Source organism: Arachis stenosperma, chromosome 4, assembly GCF_014773155.1.
Source record: "Arachis stenosperma cultivar V10309 chromosome 4, arast.V10309.gnm1.PFL2, whole genome shotgun sequence".
Taxonomy (NCBI): Eukaryota; Viridiplantae; Streptophyta; class Magnoliopsida; order Fabales; family Fabaceae; genus Arachis; species Arachis stenosperma.
The window spans coordinates 29,207,546-29,219,489 of record NC_080380.1 but is presented as its reverse complement, the minus strand read 5'-3'; the positions used below and the strand labels follow the sequence as shown (position 1 = coordinate 29,219,489).

General features: G+C 35.4%; 1 protein-coding gene across 1 annotated transcript; it reads left to right on the top strand.

Moving 5' to 3' along the window:
- Positions 1 to 6,928: 6,928 nt before the first annotated feature.
- Positions 6,929 to 9,882, top strand: LOC130974827 (probable arabinosyltransferase ARAD1). The gene is made up of 3 exons (XM_057899672.1): positions 6,929 to 7,849; positions 8,415 to 8,780; positions 9,706 to 9,882. The coding sequence occupies exons 1-3, from the start codon at positions 6,929 to 6,931 to the stop codon at positions 9,880 to 9,882; spliced, it is 1,464 nt and encodes a 487-aa protein (XP_057755655.1).
- Positions 9,883 to 11,944: the final 2,062 nt, after the last annotated feature.

Here is an 11,944-nt window from a genome sequence, read left to right as displayed (position 1 = left end):
GGACAAGCAACAATTTAAGTTTGGTGTTGTGATGAGCGGATAATTTATACGCTTTTTGGCATTGTTTTTAGGTAGTTTTTAGTATGATCTAGTTACTTTTAGGGATGTTTTCATTGGTTTTTATGCTAAATTCACATTTCTGGACTTTACTATGAGTTTGTTTGTTTTTCTCTGATTTCAGGTATTTTCTGACTAAAATTGAGGGACCTGAGCAAAACTCTAAGAAGGAAGCTGACAAAGAACTGCTGATGTTGTTGGAATTTGACCTCCCTGCATTCGAAATAAATTTTCTGGAGCTACAGAACTCCAAATGGCGTGCTCTCAACGGCGTTGGAAAGTAGACATCCAGAGCTTTTTAGAAATATATAATAGTCCATATTTTGTTCGATATTAGACGATGTAAACGGGCTCTCAACGCCAGTTTCATGTTGGTGTCTGGAGTCAAACGCCAGAAACACGTCACGAACCAGAGTTGAACGCCCAAAACACGTTACAACTTGGCGTTCAACTCCAAGAGAAGCCTCAGCTCGTGGATAAATCAAGCTCAGCCCAAGCACACACCAAGTGGGCCCCGGAAGTGGATTTATGCATCAATTACTTACTTTTGTAAATCCTAGTAGCTAGTCTAGTATAAATAGGACTTTTTATTATCCTATTAGACATCTTGGTTCCATATTTGGATTTTTACATCCTGGTTTTTGTTTTTGGGGGCTGGCCATTCGGCCATGCCTGAACCTTGATCACTTATGTATTTTCAACGGTGGAGTTTCTACACACCATAAATTAAGGGTGTGGAGCTCTGCTGTACCTCAAGTTTTAATGCAAATTACTACTATTTTCCATCCAATTTGATTTATCCCTATTCTAAGATATTTGTTGCACTTCAACTTGATGAATGTGATGATCCGTGACACTCATCATCATTCTCACCTATGAACGCGCGTGACTGACAACCACTTCCGTTCTACCTTAGACCGGGCGCATATCTCTTGGATTCCTTAATTAGAATCTTCGTGGTATAAGCTAGAATTGATGGCGGCATTCATGGGAATCCGGAAAGTCTAACCTTGTCTGTGGTATTCCGAGTAGGATTCCGGGATTGAATGACTGTGACGAGCTTCAAACTCCTGAAGGCTGGGCGTTAGTGACAGACGTAAAAGAATCACTGGATTCTATTCTAACCTTATTGAGAACCGACAGATGATTAGCCGTGCTGTGACAGAGCATTTGGACCATTTTCACTGAGAGGATGGGATGTAGCCATTGACAACGGTGATGTCCTACATACAGCTTGCCATGGAAAGGAGTGATGAAAAACTAGAAGGAAGAAGTAGGAAAGCAGAGATTCAGAAGGAATACAGCACCTCCATACGCCTATCTGAAATTCCCACCATTGAATTACATGAGTAACTTTATCTTTATTTTATGTTTATTATTTATTATTAATTTTCGAAAATCCATAATCAATTACTATCCGCCTGACTGAGATTTACAATGTGACCATAGCTTGCTTCATACCAACAATCTCTGTGGGATCGACCCTTACTCACGTAAGGTTTATTACTTTGACGACCCAGTACACTTGCTGGTTAGTTGTGCGAAGTTGTGGAAAGAAAGTGCTGAGTTAATAGATTCACATACCAAAGAGCCATTATTGATGATCACAATTTCGTCCATCACTTTCCTATTTGCTCATTGCATGATCCGAAAAAAATTCATCAGGAAAGCAAATGTTATTATTGGGCCAGATTAAATGTTGTTGCAACTAAGCCCAATTTTATATTTGATAAAAGTTCCTCATGCATGATCCGAAACAAATGGAAAAGGAAAGCAAAATTGCTTCCAATGGATCCAAACATTTCACCATGTGATGGATTCCAAAAGTCATTACATTGTCATTTATTGCATGGGAACTATGAGAGAGAAAACAAGACACTTGATTTGATTGTAGCACTTATGGCTACACGCTACTCAGCAAGGAAAGAATCATTTCATTTAATCTCATTCTCTTCCTAATTCAATGCTTTTCAAATTTCTCTCTTCTCTCTCTATTTGCTTCTCTTCTTCGGTTATTACACAGGAAACAATAGATGCCATGAAAGCAAAAATGAGCTACCAAAAGGAAGGGAAAGCAAGTCTAAAGACCATCATGATGATGGCAAGAAAACATAACAAAATAAAAGTATGTTGTGGCTGAGATTTTCACCAAAAGTGGTAAGATTTGGTGAGGTAAACTCGAGCTTTTCATACTCAGAAAAAAAAAAGAAGGAGATTCGGCCAGCAAGTAGGAGATTTTTGGAGGCATGGCTTGTCTCTGATTCTGCTCAACCACCACAGGAAGTAGCTAGAGTGGCGAAGTGATGGAAGAGGCAGAGATTGGAGCAGATGAAGCCATCATCATCATGAAGCATCAAGGGCTAGAAATCCATCTTGGAGAGCAAGCCAAGGATGGAGCGCTTGGATTGATGAAGAGTGATGACCAAGGAAGAACTAGAGGTATTTGCATGTTGGGTTTTGCATGAGTTACCTCTTCTCTCTACATGGCCGAACCGGTTCTGTTTTGAAGGAAATGAAGTTAAGCTTGTTTTTGTTTCAACTGTGAAGGCTTCTCTTCTCTATAAAAGGAGTGAACAGTCACGGTTTGATTCAAGGAGAAAGTTTGAGAGTGCAAGGCACAGAAGTCTCATAGCTACCTAAGCTTACAGATTTTCTTCTCCTTCAATGTATTCTGTTTTGTAATTTTTCTGTTTAATTTTGTCATGTCTTGAGTCTCATGGAAAAAGGCAAACAGTGAGGTTTGTATGAAAAAGCCACAGAGCGGAAAAAGGCAGAGAGTGCAAAATTAAAAGAAAAAGCCATAGATGTCCTTAAGAGTTCCTTTGTTCATCTATGTTGTGTTTCATGATTCTGTGAGAATCCCCTTGTAAGTTGGGTTAGCACTTTATAGTTTGTAATCTGGATGATTATAGTGAAATTCCATCATTGTTGTGATGGAGACTGGATGTAGGCTACATTGCACTTAGCAGCTGAACTAGGATATATCTGGGTGTAATTTTCTTTCTCTCTACTACTCCATTTCTGTTTCTGCTGCACAGGAGCTAAAACAAAAAATATCTCGTGCCAAGTGACGAGACAAAAATAAAAGTCTCGTGGCTAGGGACGAGATAAAAACAGAAAAGTCTCCTCAAAGACCAGAAAGTGTAATCAAGCAAAAAGGGGGCTAAGATTCAACCCCCCTTCTCTTAGCCACTGAAACCATCAAAGGGTATCGTCAACTTAGATTGATTTTTTGATTCCATCATCGACACAGATGGAAATACCTTGTTTGATCCCTGTTATGACTTCGACACCTAGGAAAATGCATAAAGACCCATCGTTCTCAGGCAGGTTGAGAAAAATACCATTGTTTGGGAGCAACTCTTCTGAACACCATAGATTCTTTAGCAGATTTTAGACAACAAATAACAAAAAATCATCATAATTTGGTCAACCTGTTGACTCAGCAAATGACAACTGTCTTAATTTTTTTGATAGAAAATAATAATGCTAAGTTTAAACAAATAGCAAAGTAGATTAATGAATTAATTGAAATTGTCTAGGACTAGGATAGCTATAAGGCACCAAATCTATTAGGAGGTCACCAACCTTACTTGAGAGGTCATCAGTTATCCGTAATAGTTAACGAGGGAAAAAACCTTGATGATGTAGTCAATGTTGCTCGACAAAATCAGTTTACCTAATGTAACATTGCACAAATTGATGAGAAGAAAATTACACAAGATGTCAAGCATATGCTAAATAGCGTAGATTTTAACATAAAATTGACTCACCAATCATATTTTATATCTCTTTTTTCTAATCATGTGTTGTAAGTAGAACTCCTTAGAGGATTCAAAGTGTTAAATCACTCATTAAGTTTTTAGGAGAAAGTAGCGAGTCGACTGTTGAGCATGTGGATCGCTACACAATCAAAATCGGGTTCTATGCTAGTAATGAGCAACTTAAAATGTGATACTTTCCTTCTGGTGGTGTTCATGGATCGGATTCGATCTGCATATCCACGGTATTTATCCGAATCCGATCTGAAAATTGCGGATATGGATCTGGTCCGCAAGGCTATTGAATCGGATCGGATCAGATCCGCATATCCACATATCCGCAAAAATAAACAAAGAAATAAATAAATATTCTTTTTATATTTTATTTCAACTAATAATTATCATATATGTTGTATTATTTTAATTTATTATTTAAGAAATGTATGTTTAACATTATTTTAAGAGTAAACACATTTAAAAGAATAGAAAAAATGAATTTTATTAATAAAAATAAGCTTTTAAAAATATTTTTATATTTTGCGGATATATTCGATCCGCAAATGTGCGGATCGGATCGGATCCAAACTTAAAAACTGTGGATATTGGATCCGATCCGATCCGATGATTTTACTACGAATCGGATCAAAATTTTGGCCATATTCGATTCGATCCGATCCGCGTTCACTCCTATTTCCTTCTTCTTTGATTACAAATGCCTTCACTTGATTTTCAAATTTAAAGCCTAAGTAAATCCATTCCTGAGATTGAAGGATTACAAAAAACAAAAAAAAAAGCATGAAGATGAGAACTTTTTTAAAGAAGAAATAGTAACTTTTGTTTGTTGTGTGATGTATTCTGAGTTGAAGGTCGAAAATGATGTGCTTGCAGTCGAAACAAAAGACAAGTCGTATTCTATGTGTCAATCTCTCAACCTTGTCAAGGAAAAGGTATTTCCAAAGAAAAAAATTATTAAAAGCAAGTTAAGATTTTTTAACAAGACACTAGGTACGAAGGTTGGCAAAAATCTTTGTTAGTTGACCTCGAACTTTGTTGAATTTGAGGGATTATTGTCAATACAATGGTGAAATAAGAAATTTAGTTTCACACCAGCATGCTCAAAGTAAGACGTATATACCTAAGGCTGGTGAAGATTTGTTAGACTTTTTGACTTGACAAAAAAAAGGTTGAAAATAAATATGGTTATGAGATTTATGTGAATTGCAAAAGATAAAAAGAGAAGTAGTTGACAAACAGTCAAGATAAGACGCTTTTGTAAAAGTTGATATAGAAGACGAAAAAGAATTTTACTACTTTGGATTGAGTTCAAAGGTGATTTCAAAGTTTTTAATGCTTCTCATCAAAATCGAAGTCATCCAAAACTTCAAGGGGCATTAAGTTGTGCAAAAAATTTGACACAAATGGTCGACGTCGGAAAGAATTCGACAGTTAAAGTCGAAGATCATATACGCATGAAGCATACCATGGTTGGAGAAAATAAGAATGAGTTAGGTTTGGTAGTCAAGTTACATAGGGCTGTCAAACGGACCAGTCTAGCCCATTTAGGCCCATAAATTTTTAGCTTGGACCATTAATGATTAGCTCGATTGGTTAAATGAATTGGCCTATTTACCTTTTTTTTAAATATTTTGATAAAAATATCACTTTTAGGCCAAAAGTTTAAAACAAAAACAAATTTTTTTAGTTGATGGATCAAATTTTAAGGTCGGATCGAGATAAATATTAGCTAAAAGTGCTACTTTTTAAGAAAAAAATGTAAAACGTGTCATTTTTTCGAGTTAATCGGACTCAATCCATTTAACCCAAAATTTAAACGAGCTTAATTTTAGAGGCAAAATCCGCCCATTTAAATGGATAAACGGGATGACCCGATGGGTTTAACCCATTTTGACGGTCTTAAAGTTACCTTATGCTTAATTGGTGCCCAAATTTACTTGAGGTGCAAGATTATTTAGAGTCCAACTTTGTTTGAGGTTCAAGATTATCGAAAGTCAAGGTTTATTTGAAGTCCAAAACTACTTGGAGTACAAAGTTATACCAGTTAACTTAGATTTTTATTTCTATAAATAGGATTAATTTCAATAAATTAGGAGAGCTTCTATTTATTCGCACACTCATGCACTCTAAAATTTTTTTTTGTCACACTGACGCATAGAAATATAAATAACGAGTCCATATAAATTTTAGGAGACTCTATTTTTATTTCAATCATTTTATTTTATTTTTTTTGTTATTTAAATTATATTATTTTCATTTAAGTTCATGTCAATTTTTGTATATTTTAATATAAATCTTTTAATTTTTAATTTTTTGTCTCTATTCTTTTTTATTTTTTGTTTTCTATAATTATTATTTTTTTTATATTTCTATTGAACACAATTTCTAAATCTTAAGAACAACTTATAAAAAAGAATAGTATTTACTTCTCGTATTAAGATTTTGATATAGGCTTGGTCTACCTCTTCTATCGAAATCTAAGAAACAAAATCCAAACAAATAGAAAGAAATTTAGTCTCATACTAACTCTTTTTGATGAATACAAAATAAAGTAATATTTTGTTCACTTTTGTATACTCAAATCCTTCATTTTACACTTTATTTTCTAATAGAAAGATCAGATAAATTTCCTTGTGTTTCTATTGTACTAAAAATAACATATGTAATGGAGGTGTATGTGAACATAAAATATTTCTGATATATTGTCAATTATTTCTAGCTAATAATAATGTCTGTCAATGTGATCCATCTTTCATAATGTAGATAATGCAGAACCCTACATCGACCTTTGCTTTTACATTGAAATGACTCCATTGCCATTACTTCGTCATATCCATAACCATTATAATAACAACAGGGAAAGAAAACAACAGAAAAACACATGATTCACACACAGAGCAACATTTTTCTTTCCATATTTATTTGATGGAATGCAAAGAAATTAATAAGCAATAAACATTCCATTCACTCTTCCCCCAATATATAAACATCAACAAACATGCACTAAACTCGTAGGGAAAAAAAAAGGCTCTTGTATTTATCTATGATCGTTCTTTAACTTACCAACTGCAGTAACTAACTTTTGCAAAAACCAGATGGCGGAGTTTGAAGGAGGAAACGGTCCAAAGCCCAAGAGGCCTAGCAGAAAGCTCACGTGGGCTTCGGTAGCCCAACCAGCTCTCGAAAAGGCGCGAAAATCTTCCCAAACGCAAATTCTAGTAACCATCTTCTTCGTAATCTTCGTCACTTGCGCACTCTTCAACGCCTTTCCCAACCGCCACACCACCATGCCAGAATCCGAATCCGACGACAACTCCGGCTTTGACATGACAGTGAATTTCGCCTCCGCCAGCCAACCCTGCTCCGACGCCGCCGCCATAGCCACTGCAGATTCCTCGTCCTCCGCCATTAAGGTCTACATGTACGACCTTCCCATTCGGTTCACCTACGGTGTCATCGCCGCCCGGTCTGCCTCACGAGGCGGCGGCAGGCCGGAGAATCTAACCTCCCTGAGCTACCCGGGACACCAGCACATGGGAGAGTGGTTTCTGTTCCTGGACATGAATCGTCCAGAGTCAGATCGGGTAGGGTCACCGGTGACCCGGGTGATGGACCCGGAAGAAGCGGAGCTGTTCTACGTGCCGTTCTTCTCGTCGCTGAGCCAGCTGGTGTCGACGAGCCAACAAGGTGATGGGTCGGAGGCGGCATACAGCGACGAGGAGACGCAGGAAGCGCTGGTGGAATGGCTGGAGGGACAGAAGTACTGGCAGAGGAACGGAGGGAGGGACCACGTGTTCACGGCGGCGGACCCGAAGTCGCTGTTGCATGTGATGGATAAGGTGAAGAATAGTGTGCTTCTTGTGGTTGGGTTTGGGAGGTTGAGAGGGGATCAGGGTTCTCTGGTGAAGGATGTGGTGGTTCCTTACCCTCATAGACTCAGAACCTATGAGGGTGATCTTGGTCTCCAGAATCGTCCCACCTTGCTTTTCTTCATGGGTGCTCGCTTTCGCAAGGAGGTAATATTCTTTTCCATTCAAAATAGAATGTGTACCACAAGATTTGGTGAAAACTTACTTGGAATTGTTTATTAAAAATTATTAAATAATTTAATATATTTCACTAAATTATTATTTAATTATGTTAAATAATAATATATTTTTTATATTTAATATTATATTATTAGAATAATTTATATTTTACTTTACTACTTAAAAACTAAAAAGTCATCCAACAAATTTATAAAGATTGATAAAAAATAAAAAATTTAAAATTATTTTATTTTACATTTTATAATTACTACTAATTATTCTCATGATTTCATAAACTCAAAATTCACATCTCATGTAACTTTTACTATCCATTTCCTTTCATAATGTTCTTTTTCAACAGCTCTCTCTTGATTGGTTATGTCCATCTCTATAGCACACAAATATATTTAATCACTCAAAACGAATTTGAATAAAATTTGCCGCCTATAAAATAAGTGAATTAACACAATGCGTGTGTTATACTACAAAAAAATATGGTCTTGATACATGAATTTTATTATGAGATTTGGTATTTTGGTTATTGATTTTGAAGGAAGGGAGAATTCGTGATGTACTGTTTCAAGTCCTCGAAAATGAACGGGACGCTATAATAAAGCATGGAGTTCAATCGACAGAGAACAGAAGAGAAGCATCAAATGGAATGCACACATCAAAGTTCTGCTTGAACCCTGTTGGAGACACTTCAACTTCTTGCCGCCTCTTTGACTCCATAGTTAGCCTCTGTGTTCCGGTGATCGTTAGTGATACCATTGAGGTGCCCTTTGAAGATACCATTGATTATAGAAAGATAGCAATCTTTGTAGAATCTGCTGCTGCTGTCAAACCTGGATATTTGATGTCGCTGTTGAGAGCAATTCCTCCTGAGAGAATTGTTGAATATCAAAGAGAAATGCTAAAGGTATACGTATGTATACTTACTTAGTCGTACTAGTCGAAAATTCGTGAAATAATGAAGAGCATTTTAAAGTAATAGAAAAAAAAATGAAAATTATTTATTTATTAAATCTTAAAATTTTAACTTTATCCTTTATAACGAACAACTTAATTTTGATGCACTTTTATTATAAAGCAATTTCATATATACATCTAATTACCTATTATCACATCATAAAAAAATATTCTTTTTATTGACTGCGTGAATGATCATTCAAAAAGACGATGTAATTACATGATATTTTTAAAATTAAATTCTAACATAAATATTAATTAATTATTAATTTACAAAAACTATATCTTTAGAATTGTTAACAATATCCATATCTTTAGTGATTCGTATTTGATATATCATAATTATTTTACAATTTACTAAATAAATTATTATGCAGGATAATATAATATAATTATTTTCTATATTTGTGTAATTTGACAAAACTTTAATATCCTTGTTAACATTTCAAAAGACAATTATTCTTAAATATATAGTTTGTTCTTATTTATTTGTGGTACTCTAATTAATATGCAATGTTGTGTCATGTACAAAGATTGTATACATAATAAACATAAAATATTGAGAAAGTTTAAAAGAGCTTTGTACATGGAAAAGGATCATATATAGTTAATAGATTTTTTGGTTTTTTGGTGTCTTCACATAGTTAATAGATTGAATAAGAAAACATGCTGTCAAAGGAGAAGATATTTACTTCATACTTTATAGCATAGGGTTTCCAATTCAATGTTCCACATGAGTACAGTGTTTTTATGCTAGCTAGTTTCTTTTAATCTAGCTTGATATTAATATGTTTAAGCAGTTGAATTTGATTTGAGCAAGTTACTTCGGATTTCTTTTAAATTTGCTTTTACAAGTTTGATTTATATTATTTCAGGTAAGACGATACTTTCAATATGGTGTATCAAATGGAGCAGTGGATGAAATCTGGCGCCAAGTTACAAAAAAGTTACCATTGATTAAGCTAATGAGCAATCGTGACAAAAGGTTGGTAATAAAGGAATCAGATTGTTCTTGCGTATGTGCAAATCCAACTACTAACAGAACTCCATAGCATGCTTTCTCGAACAAGAAAGAATGAGTTTGAGTTTTGACAAATAAAGCTTGTGACTCGTCACTTTTATCCCGCATTCAATACGATGAAAAATGTTAATTTTTTCTGCTACGTGGAGAAAGATTATTGGCTTTGAGTCAAATACATCTTGAGACAAAGGCCTCTTTTTTCCAACAACGTCCATGTTTATACTTAATAGTACCATATAAGCACAAGTTCTGATATGTTGTGGTAGATGCAAGTGTGGGAGCATATAGATTTATTTACGTATTAAGTTGATTATGAGGAAGAAGGGTTGAGTTATATCTTACTGTATTGTACACGTGGTATATAATTTCTAAGAGTAAATGATTAAATTTATTTTTGAAACATCACTTATTTTTTAAATTGGTCTTTGAAAAATTTTTTTAGTCAAATTTGTCTTTTAAATATTTTAAGTTAATCGCGTTGGTCCGTCACTTTTTTATTGACGGTATCAAAATTTGTTAATATGACACGTTAAATAACACCACAATAGACACTTAAAAAATTTTAATTAACTATTAACATGATAAGTTTATAAAATTAGATTAATCAAAATCTAATTAAGGAGGACCTTGAGATATTAGAATCCTTCAATTTGTAATTGATTTCATCTAATTTCATAAACTTATCATGTTATTCGCCAATTATTTAACGTGTCACATGATGGTTTATCAGTGGCTAAGAGAAGGGGGGTTGAATCTTAGCCCCTTTTTCGCTTAGTAACTCTTGCTGTCCTTCAGAACACTTGAGGAGATATTTCTTGTTTTTGTCTCGTGCCTATTCAAGAGATTTTTTCGTTTCATCTCGTGACCAGCCAGGAGATATTTTCCAGTTTTGTCTCCTATGCAGCAGAATCAGAAATGGAGTAGAAGAAGAGAGAGAAAATTACACCAAGATATATCCTGGTTCAGCTGCTAAATGCAATGCAGCCTACATCTAGTCTTCATCACAATAATGATGGAATTTCACTATAATCATCTTTGATTACAAACACCAATACTCCCTAGGAACTACCCTTCCTATCCGGGACAAGTACAGAATCTAACCCCAACCCTGAACTTGACTTGGTAACCCACCAAGCTTTCAACTGCTAAGTGCTAACCCAACTTGCAAGGGGATTCCCACAGAATCATAAAACACAACACAGATGTACAAAAGACCTCTAAGGACATCTATGGCTTTTTCTTTTAATTTTGTGCACTCTGCCTTTTTCCGCTCTATGGCTTTTTCTTACAAACCTCACTGTTTGCCTTTTTCCATGAGACTCAAGACAGACAAAATTAAACAAAAAATTACAAAATGAAGAACATTGAAGGAGAAGAACTTCTGTTAGCTTAGGTAGCTATGTGAACACTGTGCTTTCACTCTTTTCCTTGCTTCAAGCCTTGGCTGTTCTCCCTTATTTATAGAAGGGGAAGCCTCCACGATTGAAACTGTTGAACCAAGATAAACTTCTTCTTCTTCATACAAAACCGGTTCGGCCAGAGAGAGAGAGAGAGAGAGAGAGAGAGAGAGAGAGAGGAGAGATAACTGAATGTAAAACCCAACATACAATTACCTTTGTGTCTTCCCTTCACACCAAGCTTCACCAATCCGAGCCATCCATCTTTACTTACACTCCAAGAAGGATTCCTAGCCCTTTATGCGTTCTTGATGCATGATAGCTCCTCCTGCTCTACTTTTGCTTCCTCCTTCACGTAGCCTCCTTAGCTACCTTCTATGATGAGTGAACACAAAGCAGAGACGAGTCATGCCTCTGAGATCTTCTTCTTCTGACCGAGATCATCTTCTTCCATTTTTGGTATGGAGAGCATGAGCTTACTTCACCAAATCTTACCCTTTTTTGGTGAAGATCTCAGCCATAGCATACTTTTTGTTTTTTTTCTTGCCATCATTACAACGGTCTTTAGCTTGCTTCTAGCTTCTTCTTCATCACGCTGATAGCTTGCAAAAGCTTGCATGCTTTCTCTGTGAAGTGACCGAATGCAAGAAGAGAGATGAGAGAGAAGAGAGAAAACTTTTAATGGATTTGAATAAA

Excerpts from the sequence above, each read along its gene's own strand:
- LOC130974827 (XM_057899672.1), top strand. The coding sequence starts at position 6,929 with ATGGCGGAGTTTGAAGGAGGAAACGGTCCAAAGCCCAAGAGGCCTAGC. Across the intron at positions 7,850-8,414 it reads GTGCTCGCTTTCGCAAGGAG|GAAGGGAGAATTCGTGATGT; the intron begins GTAATATTCTTT and ends TTGATTTTGAAG. Across the intron at positions 8,781-9,705 it reads ATCAAAGAGAAATGCTAAAG|GTAAGACGATACTTTCAATA; the intron begins GTATACGTATGT and ends ATATTATTTCAG.